At 45.2% G+C, this 14,387-nt stretch overlaps 1 protein-coding gene across 1 annotated transcript in view; it reads right to left on the bottom strand.

Annotated features, from left to right (window-relative positions):
* Window positions 1–14,387, bottom strand: part of LOC120943922 (minichromosome maintenance complex component 3 associated protein) — a 71,605-nt gene that overhangs the window by 55,708 nt on the left and 1,510 nt on the right. Inside the window, exons 2-4 of the mRNA XM_040357599.1 lie at window positions 7,595–7,992; window positions 5,620–7,558; window positions 4,061–4,284 (exon numbers count right to left, since the gene is read on the bottom strand). Coding sequence (XP_040213533.1) covers window positions 4,061–4,284; window positions 5,620–7,558; window positions 7,595–7,945 — 2,514 coding nt within the window. The 5' untranslated portion in view covers window positions 7,946–7,992. The remainder of the gene's footprint in view (window positions 1–4,060; window positions 4,285–5,619; window positions 7,559–7,594; window positions 7,993–14,387) is intronic.

Genomic DNA, 14,387 nt, shown 5'->3' with positions numbered 1-14,387 from the left:
TTATATTCTTAAAAGGTAAAATAGGAGAGACGCGAATTACATTTGCGAACATCTACGCCCCAAACGACCGACAAGACTGGTTCCTGACAAGACATATTAAACAACTGACCAATTTTGTAGAGGGACAACTGGTGGTAGGGGGCGACTTGAACATTCCTTTGTCACCACATGAAGACACCTCCTCGGGAGTGTCCTCGACCTCTGGGGCCCTACGGAAAAACATCCAGACACTGCTACATTCCAACCAATTGATAGATGCCTGGCGCCTATTCCATCCCGGAGAGAGGGATTATACCTTCTTCTCCAGACCCCACCAATCTTACTCCAGGATCGACTACTTCTTGATCCCACACAGACAATTAGCAGCCGTTAAAGACGCCACAATAGGTTCCATCACGTGGTCGGATCATGCTCCGATCAGGCTGGTTTATGCCCTGTCTGAAGGACAACCCGCCCAGAGACGCCCATGGCGACTGAACGAATCCCTCTTACAAGACCAAGACACCATGACGGAAGTAGTAAGGGAAATAGGGCACTATTTCAGGGAGAACTCTACCCCAGATAGTAATCCGGAAGTAGTATGGGAGGCCCATAAGGCAGTTGTCAGGGGCATACTTATTAAGCACGGAGCTAGAATAAAGAGAACGAGATCTGAACAACTGAATGCGCTACTTTCTAAACTCCAGACTTTGGAAACACAGCATAAACAGGCCCAGACGCCACAGCTTAGCATAGACTTGGACACTACCCGCAGACAAGTCACTGAACTACTGCAATTTAAAGCTAAGGCGACGCTTCAGATATGTAGACGTAAAGTGTATGAGTCAGGCGATAAATGCGGACGGATGCTTGCCCAAGCTATCCGCGCACAAAATACATCAGCCTACATACCACATATCATGTCCCGCGGAGGTCGGAAGATCTCAACACCCCAACACATCTCCCAAGAATTCAGAGACTTCTATCATAATCTATATAACCTACCCACCACTTCCCCGATCCCAGACGCTGGCACGACAGAGACCTACATAACCTCCTCGCTGATGCCGACACTGGCCGCAGAGACGAGGGACCTCCTTGAAGGGCCGATCACCCTCTCGGAGCTCACGACTGCAATTGGTACGACCAAGCTGAATAAGGCCCCAGGCCCAGACGGACTAACCACTGCCTATTACAAGACCCTCCTTCCCTCCCTGGGTACCCATTTGGTGTCACTTCTTAATAGCCTAAGCGACGGGTCGAAACTGCACATCTCCACTCTACAAGCACAAATAGCTGTGATACATAAAGACGGGAAGGACCCGGGGCAGTGCGGTAGTTACCGCCCGATCTCGCTGTTGAACACGGACCTTAAATTGTTCACCAAGATAATAGCTTCCAGGATCCAACAACATCTCCCAGACCTAATACATCTCGATCAGGTCGGATTTGTCCCGACTAGAGAGGCCAGAGACAACACTGTCAAAGTGTTGAATCTGATCCAGGTAGCCACGACAACGAAAACCCCCTGTGTCTTTTTAGGGACAGACGCCGAAAAGGCATTTGATAGGGTTAGCTGGCCATTCATGTTCGCCACCCTGAGACATATAGGAATAGGACCAAAAATGATAAACTGGATATCGGCGGTGTACACGAACCCGACAGCTAGAGTTAGAGCAAATGGTACACTATCAGAGCCATTTCCAATCGCCAATGGGACCAGGCAGGGATGCCCGCTCTCGCCCCTACTATTTGCTCTGTCCCTGGAACCTTTCTTGAGACATGTGAGATTAAACCCAAACATCAGGGGTGTAGAGATAGGGGAAGAACAATTTAAAATATCAGCGTACGCTGACGACATGCTCTTCTCGTTAACGTCACCATCAATATCCCTACCCACCTTAATGGAAGAATTTGAGAGATATGGGCGATTGTCAAATTTAAAAATAAACTTCACAAAATCGGAAGCGATGGGGGTGGGAGTGACCGAGGCACAACTGGCGAGTCTCCGTAGCAGCTTCCCCCTGAAGTGGACGAATACGGCCCTGACCTACTTGGGCACACGAATTCCACCAAAGATCTCCCAAGTATATAAACTAAACTTCCCGCCCCTACTTAGATCGGTCCAGACGCTGCTGACACAGTGGACCTCGGGATTCCACTCCTGGTTTGGTAGGAGCAACATCCTCAAGATGACCATACTGCCAAAATTCCTATATCTCTTGCAGGCTCTCCCTATCCATATACCAGCCGAATTCTTCAAGCGAACCCAAACCGCGTTCACGACGTTTCTGTGGGCCGGGAAACGCCCTAGAATTCATAAGAAGATCCTTTCCCTCCCTAAGCTTTATGGTGGCATGGCCATGCCAAATATCAGGACCTACTACCACGCAGCGCATCTGAACCGCCTTGTAGACTGGTGCAGACACAAGACCACTAAATTGTGGCCGACACTGGAACAATTACAGTGTGAGACCCCTCTGGACCGAGCGCCGTGGTGCCAAGCGGCAATACGGAAACCATCTAAAAACCACCCGTTGATAGGGACCACCATTAAAGTCTGCGCTAGACTTCTGACACAATCGCGCCTCTCGTCGGGGATTTCACCGTTACGGCCAATACTAGGGAACCCCTCTTTTGAACCGGGCATGAGGGATGCAAAATTCTCCGCCTTAAGAGATGCTGGCCTATTCCAGGCCTCTCACTTCAGTGTGGCGGGCCGGTGGAGAACACCGACAGAACTCACGGACCCAACGGGTCAATTTCAGCTGGACTTCCTGCGCGCGCAACAACTTAGCCATTTTCTGAATACAATGACCCCCCCCACCCGACCTGACCACCCTCTCTCAACTTTTGAAGAGATATGTTCGGAATCGGGCACGCTACCGCATGCCCTGTCCCTTATCCACACAATATTGGTCACACCGGCGGAGGACTACAGAATTCCAAGTCTGGCTAAGTGGGAGCGAGATATGCAGTGTACATTTTCGTCGGGGCAGGCACAACACATCCTTACGTTTACACATAGGTCGTCAATCTGCACCAAAGTGCAAGAAACCAATTATAAGATCATGACAAGGTGGTACAAGACCCCGGCCCTTCTGAGTAAGATTTTCCCGACAACGTCGGACCGTTGTTGGCGATGCCAGACAGACAGAGGCACATTGCTGCATGTCTTTTGGACATGCCCGACCCTACGACCATACTGGGAAGCAGTACGAACAATCTCGCAAAAATTTACTGACCGGGTGATACCCGACGAACCGGCATACTTCCTGCTGCACGCAAACAACGTACCTATGCGTGTATATAAGAAATCAGTTATCCGCCATCTTCTTGACGCAGCAAAGGCGTGCATTCCACTGTGCTGGAAGTCTCCCCACCCCCCGACGGTCGCCATGTGGCTGCGGAGAGTGGATGACATTAGCAGACTGGAAGACCTGATCCTTACGAGCCAAAACAGAAGCGAAACATATTCTAAGACGTGGCAACTCTGGAATATGTTTAAGTACTCAGATGAGGGACAAGCACTTAGAGGAGCGCACTAGAAATCTCAGAAGAGTCTTGTAAGCTCGAATACGCATTTCTAGCTAGACGGCCCTCGGTACTAATAAAACACTTCGGGCGAAATGTGAGTTCATGTCTGCGGATCCCTCCCCCCCCCCATGTACCCCCCCCCCCCATATCTGCTATTCTCTCTCTGCCCCCTTTTCAACCGGGCTTTACCCGGCAACTCTCTAGCCTTCCCTTAGGCTACCTTCTCTAACCTCTTTTTTCCCTCTCTGGACCCTATTCCTTTAAAAAAAGTGACGGGTGGCGGTCCCGTAGGACCATGGCAAACAGACTGCGAGATGAGTGGGCTGGGCGGCTGAGTACTGGATGGGAACAAATGGGTAAAATACGTATGATGTCAACTGCATTGTAATACTTGGGATGTATGCCCACCCCTACCTGTACTGTATTTCTTTGTACTCTACCTAGCCCATACAATTATGGTTGTAATGTATATGTTGCCGCTGTGGGTCCGGCGGGCCTGTTTCCTGTTCTTAATAAATAAACAATTTTGAAAAAAAAAACTTACATGCTGGGCAAAGTGAATAATCGCCGTTGTGTTCCCAGGCTTGCAATACGTCCGCTGAATTTTACCAAACTTCTTAAAGAATGCTTCCAAAGCCTGTTTCTTATTTAGATGCGGGGGGAGATTCTTTAACTGGATGCAAGTTTGTTCATTCGGAGACAGTGGTCCGATACTATCAGTGCTGTCACTGCGCTTAGTTCTGCGTAATGGCGTCTTAGTAGGGGAAGCTAAACAGAAAATCAAATGTTAAGAGTTATTTTCAGCAAAATTATGCTTATAAATGAACCGTTAAAAAAGTCAACATACTATAAAAAGTACATTATACACTTGTCAGGTCATTTAGTGCAGGCCTCAATTGATATTTTAACTAAGACTATTTCTTTCCACAGTGTAACCCGCATCACACATTCTGCTGACCACATACATTTCTAGGATCCAGGACAGGAGAGTTTCTCCTTGATTTTTTCTGACCTGCTGACTCCAATACTTTTGAGTCACTAACTCAAAAAAAATTATGCAGAAAAACTTATGACTTACTTTCTGATAAACATGTTCCATGTCGGAGACTAAAAGCATAGAAGCTAGTGGGCATTTTGATGAAGAGCTCCTGTCCTTATAGTTCTACTGGATCTGTCCACCGCAGCCCCCCCCCCCTTTTTTCTCACCCTTTTCTCTGGCCGTCAGGTTGATCACTTTATCCTAGTTACCAAAACTCCTCCCCTCGGTTCTCTGCAGGAATACTGCATTATGCGTGAAGGTTTAAAAAGAACCGGTAATCAATGTGCATTTATGCCATCCAATCTGCACAACTCATCTGAAGATGTACAGGTTTATTCTAATACTAACACTCAAAAGTCAATAAACAAATTAAATAAGAAGCTAATGGGCAACAAATTGCATGTATACCCATTTCTCAGAGAATAATTTTAGATCTATAGATGAAAATAAAACAAATATGTGCTTTATGGGTTTTTTTTTTAATAGAGACATAAAAAGGACCAATAATAATAATAATAATAATAATAATAATAATAATAGGCAATAAAGTAAATAGATTTTGGAATATTTTGCAAATGAAAAGTAATCTATGATAGAAGCCCCACAAACTAGAATTAGACCCTTTTCACACTAGGGGCGCCTGAGTGGTATCGGTTAAGCACAGCTCGTCTCAGCGACCTTTTACTGCTGTTTAAGCTGCGCTTTTTGGGCGCTGCGGGGTGCATTTCATCCCTGCTAGGGGGTCAAAGGGGTTAAAAGTGCCCATGTTGTGGCGCTTCCAAAATCGCTTTTCAGGCGCTTTGGAAGCGCTGGCCCTTTATTTCAATGGGAAGGGCATTTTGCCACCCCAAAGATACTGCTTGCAGGACTTTTCCCACCCCAGTGTGAAAAGTCACACTGAAATGAATGGGAGATGGTTTTCAGGCGCTTCTTCTAGCACTGAAACAACTGAAAACCGCCTCAGTAAGGGGTCTTGGGCTCATTCATTTCTGTTTTCGTCATTGTTAGTGGTTAGCACTAAAACTGTAATGAAGAAGACAATGTGGACTTTTTATTGTACATACGTGGAGTTTGAGGCATCACTAGTTCCATCAAAGGTCGAATTCTGCCAGGTAATAGTTGACTAGGTCCAGCCACAGAACTGTCTCTGCCAGGGCTTTGGAAGTTTGGTCCAACAACTGTAACTGTCCTGCTCGGTGTTCCCGGGCCAGCAGGGGGAGGAGGCTTGTACGGTGGGGGCTGAATGGGTACAGCTTGTACTTGGGGTTTAGCCAATCCATGCTGCCTAGATTCAGATGTTGGATGATTTCTTGCAGCTGTCTGACTTGATGCTGTGTCCGGATCTGGCAACTTAGAATCTGTATCTTTTTTTTTGGACTCCTTTTGTTGGGATTTCATTTGACTTTTTAAAGCATCAAACAAGCTTTTATACAAAATATTAGCACTTGCTTTTATCTCTCTATTCATTCGGGTAGACCTCCTTCCTGAAGGGTCTTCACGATGCAGATCGGGAGGAGTATTGTCTGAGGGGGCATACTCGTGTTTGCCAGTAGAGTGGCCTGGGTCTTCCTTTTGCTTCAATGCCTTATGTGTCTCCTGTCTTTCAACCTCCTCATTAAAACTGGTGAAACTACTATCAGCGCTTGCAAATGGAGGCCTAAAAGGCCCAGATTCATCTTTGAGTTTATTTTCTGTAGAGAAAGAGAATAAGCTGCTCTTCTGCCTTTCCCCTGATGAAGCTGCTGCAGAAAGTTTCCCAAATAAAGGCTTTTCCGATGCTTCCTGAGTTTGACCAGCACCTGCAAAGATTGGTTTGAAAGCTGTATTGGATGAGGCTATACTAGACATTTGTGCAAAGGGGGAGGAAGCCATGCTAGTTGACACTTTGGATTCTGGAACATTAGAATTGGTAGTCATTTGAGTAGCTCCACCAAAGGCTAGACCAATACTTTTAGTCTGTTCAGAGGTGGCAGTACTTGGCGGTGGACCAAAGATTGAAATTTTTTCACCTGTTTCTCCAAATGTATTATTTCTACCAGTTTGTGTAGTGGATACAGTCCCAAATTTAGAAGACTGAGCGGAGGGAGGCTGTCCAAATTTAGGTGTTTGGTTGAACAAGTTATTCTGATCAGTAGTTGTCTGTCCAAAAGCAACATTTTGATTTGATCCATCTGGTCTTAATTGGGTGGATGATGACTGGCCCAAACTTTGCCCAGATGTGTTCTGCCCAAACAAAGGATTCTGTGCAGAAGCTGGCTGGCTAAAAGCAAAGGTCGTGCCAGACACTGACTGTCCAAAAACTGAACCTTGACTTGATTCCCCTTGAGACTGTTTACTCAACTGTTCATACACAGAAGATCCCGAAGCTGCCTGTCCAAATACTGGGCCACTACTTCCAAAGGGTGTAGACGACTGGCTAGAAACGGTCTGTGCAAATGGGGAAGCTGCCTGGTTAATATTGGACTGAGAAAACAAAGTGGACTGGTTGTTACCTTGCTGAGCAAAAAGTGGATTAGACTGACTAGTTGTTACTTGTGCAAAGGGGGATGCTGACTGGCTACTAGCACCCTGTCCAAACAGAGGTGTTTGGTTAGAATTTGAATGCCCAAATGTAGGACCTGGCTGCACAAATGCAGAAGAAGGTTGGGTAGTGGATGTCTGTCCAAAAGGGGAAGCAGATGGTCCAGTATTTCCTTGTCCAAATGCTGGGGCTGTCTGTCCAAATGTAGGTGCCGCATGTCCCGAATTGTCCTGCCCAAATATAGCTGTGGACTGTCCAGAAGCAACCTGCCCAAATACAGATCCAGACTGTCCCGAAGTGACCTGACCAAATGCAGACACAGGCTGCCCGGAGGTGGCCTGCCCAAATAGAGATCCAGATTGTCCAGAAGTAGCCTGGGAAAATGCAGATCCAGACTGTCCAGAGCTGTCTTGTGCAAACATAGATCCTGACTGTCCAGAGTTGGCCTGCCCAAATATGGGACCAGGCTGCTCAGATGTGGTCTGCCCAAAAACAGAGTTAGATGTTCCAGATGTGGCCTGTCCAAATACAGGACCAGACTGTCCAAATGCAGGGGCTGATTGTCCTGTGGATGCCTGACCAAACATAGGCGAAGAAAAACCACTGTTTGTCTGGCCAAATGATGGAATAGGCTGTGCCACAGTAGTCTGTCCAAACGCAGGGTTCTGGCTAGGAGTACTTTGACCAAACACAGGAGCAGCCTGACTTGTAGTACCGAGTTGACCAAACATGGATGAAGACTGTCCAAATGAAGGGCCAGAAAGTCCACCAGCACTCTGGCCAAATACAGATGTCTGTCCAAACAATGCAGCACTCTGACTGGCATTACCAGTGTTTTGAGGTCCTCCAAATGGATTATTAGAATTCATGTCTGAAGCAGAGGAGTATTGCAGGTCTATGCACAGATGTTAAAAACCTTTAAAAGAAAAAGTAAATAAAACAGGATTAAAGTTAATAAAAACTGGCAAAAAAAAACCATAACTAATAATATACACTTTAAGCTTCCTTGTCAGCAATAATAAAATAGCCACAACAGATAAATAGTCTCCACATGCAAGGGTTGGTATGGTACAATAAAATATTAATGATAGTTGTAGCAGATCCCTACCTTTTCCTGCGAAGATATTACTCTTTCACCAGACTCACTGCATACTCATTCAGATTGGGAGCGACTGGTTCATTATTAACCAGTTTGGAAGGTTTTACCTCTTCGTGATCAGGGCGTTTTTTGCTATTCAGCACTGTGCTACTTTAACTGGCAATTGCTTTGTCATGCAACACTGTACATATATGAAATATACATTAGAGGTCGACCGATCTCCTGGCCGATATTTTGCCATTTTTTATAAAATGGCCGATTATTATCAAAATTAGGCTGATACTTTATACTGGCCGTCGTTGCCCCTCCCTTCTCCACACTCCGCAGCTCTGGCAAGCATCAATTGCCGCACTGAGTGTGTGAAACTGACAAGTAACAGAGGAGCTGTCAAAAATTTAGCTTGATGTTGGGGGTGGGGCAGGACCCAGCAGCTACAGCCAATGAGATGGTATATTGGGCGGGCGGCTACGTGTATGTGGCCCCGCCCCATTTCTTAAGCAGCTCAATCATTGGCTGGTGTAATATAGATACTGGGTCTCGCCCACCCCGGTCGGGTCCTGCCCACCCCCACATGGAGCTCAATTTTGACAGCACTCTCTGTTACTTGTCAATTTCACATACACTTACACTCGTCTCAGTGGGAAACCTGACAGTGCCACCAGCCAATCAGTGCCACCTGCCAGTGCCAGCCAGTGTCACCCACCACTGCCAACGCCACCGCAAATTAGCGCCACCGCCAACCAGTTCCAACTGCCAGTGCCATTGGTCAGGGAGACTGCAAAGAGGCCTACAGCAACAATAAAGGAGCTGCAGGCATATCTGGCAAGTACTGGCTGTGTGGTACATGTGATAACAATCTCCCGTATTCTTCATATGTCTGGGCATTGGAACAGCCGAGCCAGAGTCCAGACATGAAACCATTGGAAAATATGTGGGGTGATCTGAAGAGGGCTGTGCGCAGGAGATGCCCTTGCAATCTGACAGATTTGGACTGTTTTTGCAAAGAGTAGTGCCATGCTGATAGACTCCTACCCAAAAAGACTGAGTGCCGTAATAAAAATCAAAAGGTGCTTCAACAAAGTATTAGTTTAAGGGTGTGCACACTTATGCAACCATATTATTTTATTTTTACTTCCCTCCACCTAAAAGATTTTAGTTTGTTGTTAAAATTGTTATACACATTTACTTTGAGGTTAAACTGAAATGCCAGATAAAACAGCTAAATGTATAGCTTAAATAGAGATGTTTGCAGGTTTAACTCCCAAAAGATTTGTAATTCTTGATAGACAGTCTTGTAACTGACACACATTAGCCATACTGTAAGCCACTGACTCTTATTTCCTGGCTCCGCTTTCTATGTTGCTGCTTTACCACTAAAAATTATTTAGCATGATCACCCTCTGTCCAACCAGTTGGGAGATGATCCAGCATTAGCAAATCTGAACCAGGAAGAAAAGGGATCTTCCTACCCATTAGGTCTGTTATGGGATCCTGGATCATAAAGGTTGGCTGAAAGGATTTGCAATACACAAAAAAAAAAAAAAAAATGGGAGGGCGCAGTTAAGTGCAGTATTATAAATCTTTATTCTTGCAAGACTACTTAAAAATGGCTACTCACATGTCCTGAAGAAACAGAAAAGCAAAAATTGTCCGGTATAGAAGCACCCCTCATCTTTCCCATCCAGCCTGGAGTCAGCTCTACCCAGCCGGCAAGGAATCACCACTGCTAAGAGGTCCCTCTCTACTGGCCCGAGATCCAACTATACAAGCTCAAGCTCAGGGAAGCCCAGTGATGTCATTCGATCCAGGTGGGTATGACAACACACTTTGGGGGTCCACCCCCTTTCTCAAGCTTTGAGCCTTATACCTCACCATACACCTGATGATCTTTAACCGAAGAAGAAACTTTGTATTGCTATAAAGTGGTGTTCCGGCCAAAATATGACTTTTAAGAAAAATACCCCTACAATACTCATGCCTCATGCAATGTAACTAGTATACTGTAAACTATGCCCAGTTTCCTATGTGTGCAGCATAGTTTTCTTACTTTGTGAAGTTCCTGCACAGTGCGGCCACCTCCAGTGTGAGCATTCAAAGCCTCAGTGTTCTTCCTGGATTCTGTGCATACTGGCTACCCAGCATGCACCTGCCAATCTCGAGCATGCGCAGTGCGGTGCAAGCGAGTACACTAGCAATAGGTTGGGTTTTTGCTACGAGCCGGCGATGCCCATTGCCTCCTGGGGTTGATGACACACATCTCCCAGGAGCCAATGCAAAGCTGGAAATGACATACAGCGCTGCGGCCACTAAAGGAGGAAGTGAAATTAGATACAGGCATAAATCAGGTAAGTGAACAGAAAAAATAAATATTTAATTGCCAATTAATTTTAAGGGTGCACATTAGTGCTGTATGGTGAAGATTGAAAAATGTGGGTGGAACTCCACATTAATTTCTGTGATCTATCATTGTTTCAAGGTCGTTGTTTGTGCGTGATTTAATTTGCATAGTCTTCCTGTTGCAGCTATAAAAATTTCAAGTGACGCACCACATTTGCAAATTTGTCTAAAGTACTCAACAAGTTTCCAGCAGAGTTAAAGTGGATGTAAACCCACTCTCATCCTTTCTAAACTACCGCCATAGTGCTGATCTATAAGGATATATATGCCTCCTGCATGTATCCTTACCTGTCAAATGTCTCCCCTCTGTCTGTTATAAGAACTGAAAAACTGCAGATTCTGTGGGTGGATTTGTTTTCTGGAGCTCGGTGGGTGGAGTCGTGATATCAGGTGGACATCAAAACAAACAAAATAAATTTAAATATTCGGGTTTACATCCACTTTAAGCCACTCATCTGTCACTAAATTAAGAAATAATGTGGACCACTTCTTAGGCTGGATTCACACCTATGCAGATTTGCACTACAGAAGGAAACCGTGGTACATGGACTGTAGTACAAATCTGCAAAATGCAAAAAGCACAAAACAAAATGCATAGGTGTGAATCCAGCCATAAACAGGTGCAGAGGCCAAGTTTACCTTTGCAACATGCAGGGCTTTTTTTCAGGGGGAACTTGAGGGAACTCAGTTCCACCACCTCTGGCTCAGACCCTTTGGTGCCTGCTCACCAAAATCACTTGTAAACACAGAAGTCTGGTTTCTGTGTTTACAAGTGACAGCTCTGCACTCTGTCTGTAACCCCCTGAACTCTGCACTGTGTATGCAATGCAATCCTGGTATTTAATGCCCCTTTAAGACCCTTCTACTGTTTGTGAAATTTGAATGGGGTCGTGGTTGAGTTCCTGCACCTATTTTTTGAGAAAAAAAGCTCTGGCAACATGTTACATGTTCCAACTGTATTTAGGGTGGAGCATGCAACATGTTCCAGCACCTGCCTCCTCTTCCCCTGATTAGACCCTTGACAGCAGGCAGGGGATCTTCTCTCCTCACCCACTGTCACAATTCAAAAGCAGCATTCTGTGAATGAATAAACTACAAGTACCATTGACCACTGTGGCTGACAGCTTGCAGTTCTCAATAAATTGCGAGGGCACTGGTGAGCGCTCTCATAGTATTGCCTGTATTGGAGGTACGGTCAGACAGCTTACTGAGTCTGCAGGATCCTGGCATGGCACCCGCAATCTGCTGATCATAGGTTCCAGAGCAAGTAAAAATAGTAAATACCAATGTTTTGTTTTTTTATCTGCAAAAAGATGTGCATTTATTATTTATTTATATAAAAGTGAACTCCTTTAAGGCAATTCTGCCACCCTTTTACATATTCAGACAAAATAGTGGGCGCAAAGGATTGCAACACCTTTATTACATTAAAGTGAATCTTCACTGCATCCGAGCACCACAAACCAAAAACATTATTTTCTATTTAATATTCAAAGCAAACTCCCCCATCCATGTCTTCATGCTTAATTTTCCTGAGAAATCACTTTAAAAAACAGCCCCTAGCATTTGTGGCCATCGACATCTTGAGGGCAGATGATTCATGTAGCATTTACTTCCTGGAATCCATCTGCCCTTAACTCAAGCATGCATGAGAGTGTGCTTAGCTGAGAAAACCCCCTACTCCTTTCCTTCCCTCCTGAAGACTCTTGGGATGTATGACATAATTTGCCTAGGCAAGAAACTAGGAAGCAATAGTGAAAAATCTCTTACAGTGGTATTAACCACTTCCTGACGGCCGTATGACTTTATACGGCCGCAGTGTGGATGCCAATTGCTGGGAAGCCGTATATACACGGCCTCCGCTACTAGGGGGCGCGCTAGCGCCGCCAATGGTGGCGCACACGTGCCCGCCGCATCACTGAGATGCCGATGCGCATGCCTGGTGGCCGCCAGGCACCCGCGATCGGCGGTTACACAGACAAGGACGTGGATCTGTGTGTGTAAACACACAGATCCACGTCCTGTCAGGGAGAGAGGAGACCGATCTGTGTCCCTTGTACATAGGGACACAGATCGGTCACCTCCCCCAGTCAGTCCCCTTCCCCCACAGTTAGAAACACTATGCAGGGTACACATTTAACCCCTTCCTCACGCCCTAGTGTTAACCCCTTCCCTGCCAGTCATATATCATTATATATATATATATATATTATTATTATTATACAGTAATTAGTGCATATTTATAGCACTGATCGCAGTATAAATGTGAATGGTGTCAAAAGTGTCCGAAATGTCCGCCATAATGTCGCAGTCCCAATATAAAAAAAAAAAAAAAAAACGCAGATCGCCGCCATTACTAGTAAAAAAATAAAATAAAAAATAATAATTCTGTCCCCTATTTTGTAGGCACTATAACTTTTGCGCAAACCAGTCGCTTATTGCAATTTTTTTTTTTTTTTTTACCAAAAATATGTAGAAGAATACGTATCGGCCTATACTGAGAAAAAAAATGTTTTTTTAAAAAAATTGGGCTATTTATTATAGCAACATGTAAAAAATATTGGATATTGTTTTTCAAAATTTTCGCTCTTTTTTGTTTATAGCGCAAAAAATAAAAACCGCAGAGGTGATCAAATACCACCAAAAGAAAGCTCTACTTGTGGGGGGAAAAGGACGCCAATTTTGTTTGGCAGCCATGTCGCACGACCGCGCAATTGTCAGTTAAAGCGACGCAGTGCCGGAAGCTGAAATTTCACCTGGGCAGGAGGGGGGTATAGGTGCCCAGTAAGCAAGTGGTTAAACCAATTCAAACAAATGCTAACAGGCAGGCTATTTCAGACAGAAGAGACCCATGGTTTTGCAGGTCAAAACGTTCCTATCTTGAAAGAGATTCTTCTGCGTTCAGGAGAGAGAGGTTGAGGGAGGCTGAACCTCACCTAACCACAGCAGCTTCTAAACTCTGCTAAAAGCCTGTGTGCATGGATACACTCAAAATTAGGAGCTGCTAGTGTACATGGAGCCCAAGGCATCACAGTATTCTGGGAAAGTTCTGCTATAAAACATAAAAAAAAAAAAAAAAAAAAAAATAGAAAATCAAATTTCTTCGTCAATTTAGGTCAATTTGTATTCTGTTACATATATTTGGTAGAAAAAAAATATCACAATTAGCGTATTGGTTTGCGCGTCTACAAACTATGGGATAGATTATGGAAATGATTTTTGTTTTTTTTACTAGTAATGGCGGCGATCAGCAATTTTTAGCAGGACTGCAACCTTGCGGCAGACAAGTTGGACACCAGGTGACACTTTTTGGGGACCAATACAGAGATCAGAGCTAAAAATAAATGCACTGTTACTGTACTAATGACACTGGCAGCGAAGGGGTTAACATCAGGGGCAAATGGGTTAAATGTGCTTTCCAACTGTGTGGGGGATGCCGACACTAAACAAAGAGAGATCTGTGTTCCTGATTAGGAGGAATCACAGATCTCTCTCTTTCTTTGTGACAGAACTAGAGCCTGCCTTGTTTACATAGGCAGACCAACATTCTGTCATTGCCCCTAACGATCACCAGTGGTTGGCTGCCATCGCGGCCCCCGGACCTGATTGGCTTCCGCTATGTCCAATCACAGCGGGAGCGGGTCGCGATGGTGCGCGTGTCCCAGACCAGGAAGCACAAACAACGTACAGGTACGTTGTTTCGCACAGCCGGGTCGCCCTGCCCCAGTAAATGTGCAGTGGGTGGTCCAGAACTGGTAAATGTAGCAGATGATACATCATGCTTACTTCCCCATCAACATCTGAAGATATCCAGC

The sequence above is a fragment of the Rana temporaria genome, chromosome 6 (genome assembly GCF_905171775.1).
Source record: "Rana temporaria chromosome 6, aRanTem1.1, whole genome shotgun sequence".
Lineage (NCBI taxonomy): Eukaryota > Metazoa > Chordata > Amphibia > Anura > Ranidae > Rana > Rana temporaria.
Note: the sequence above shows the minus strand (reverse complement) of the source record. Positions and strands in the feature narration are given on the sequence as shown.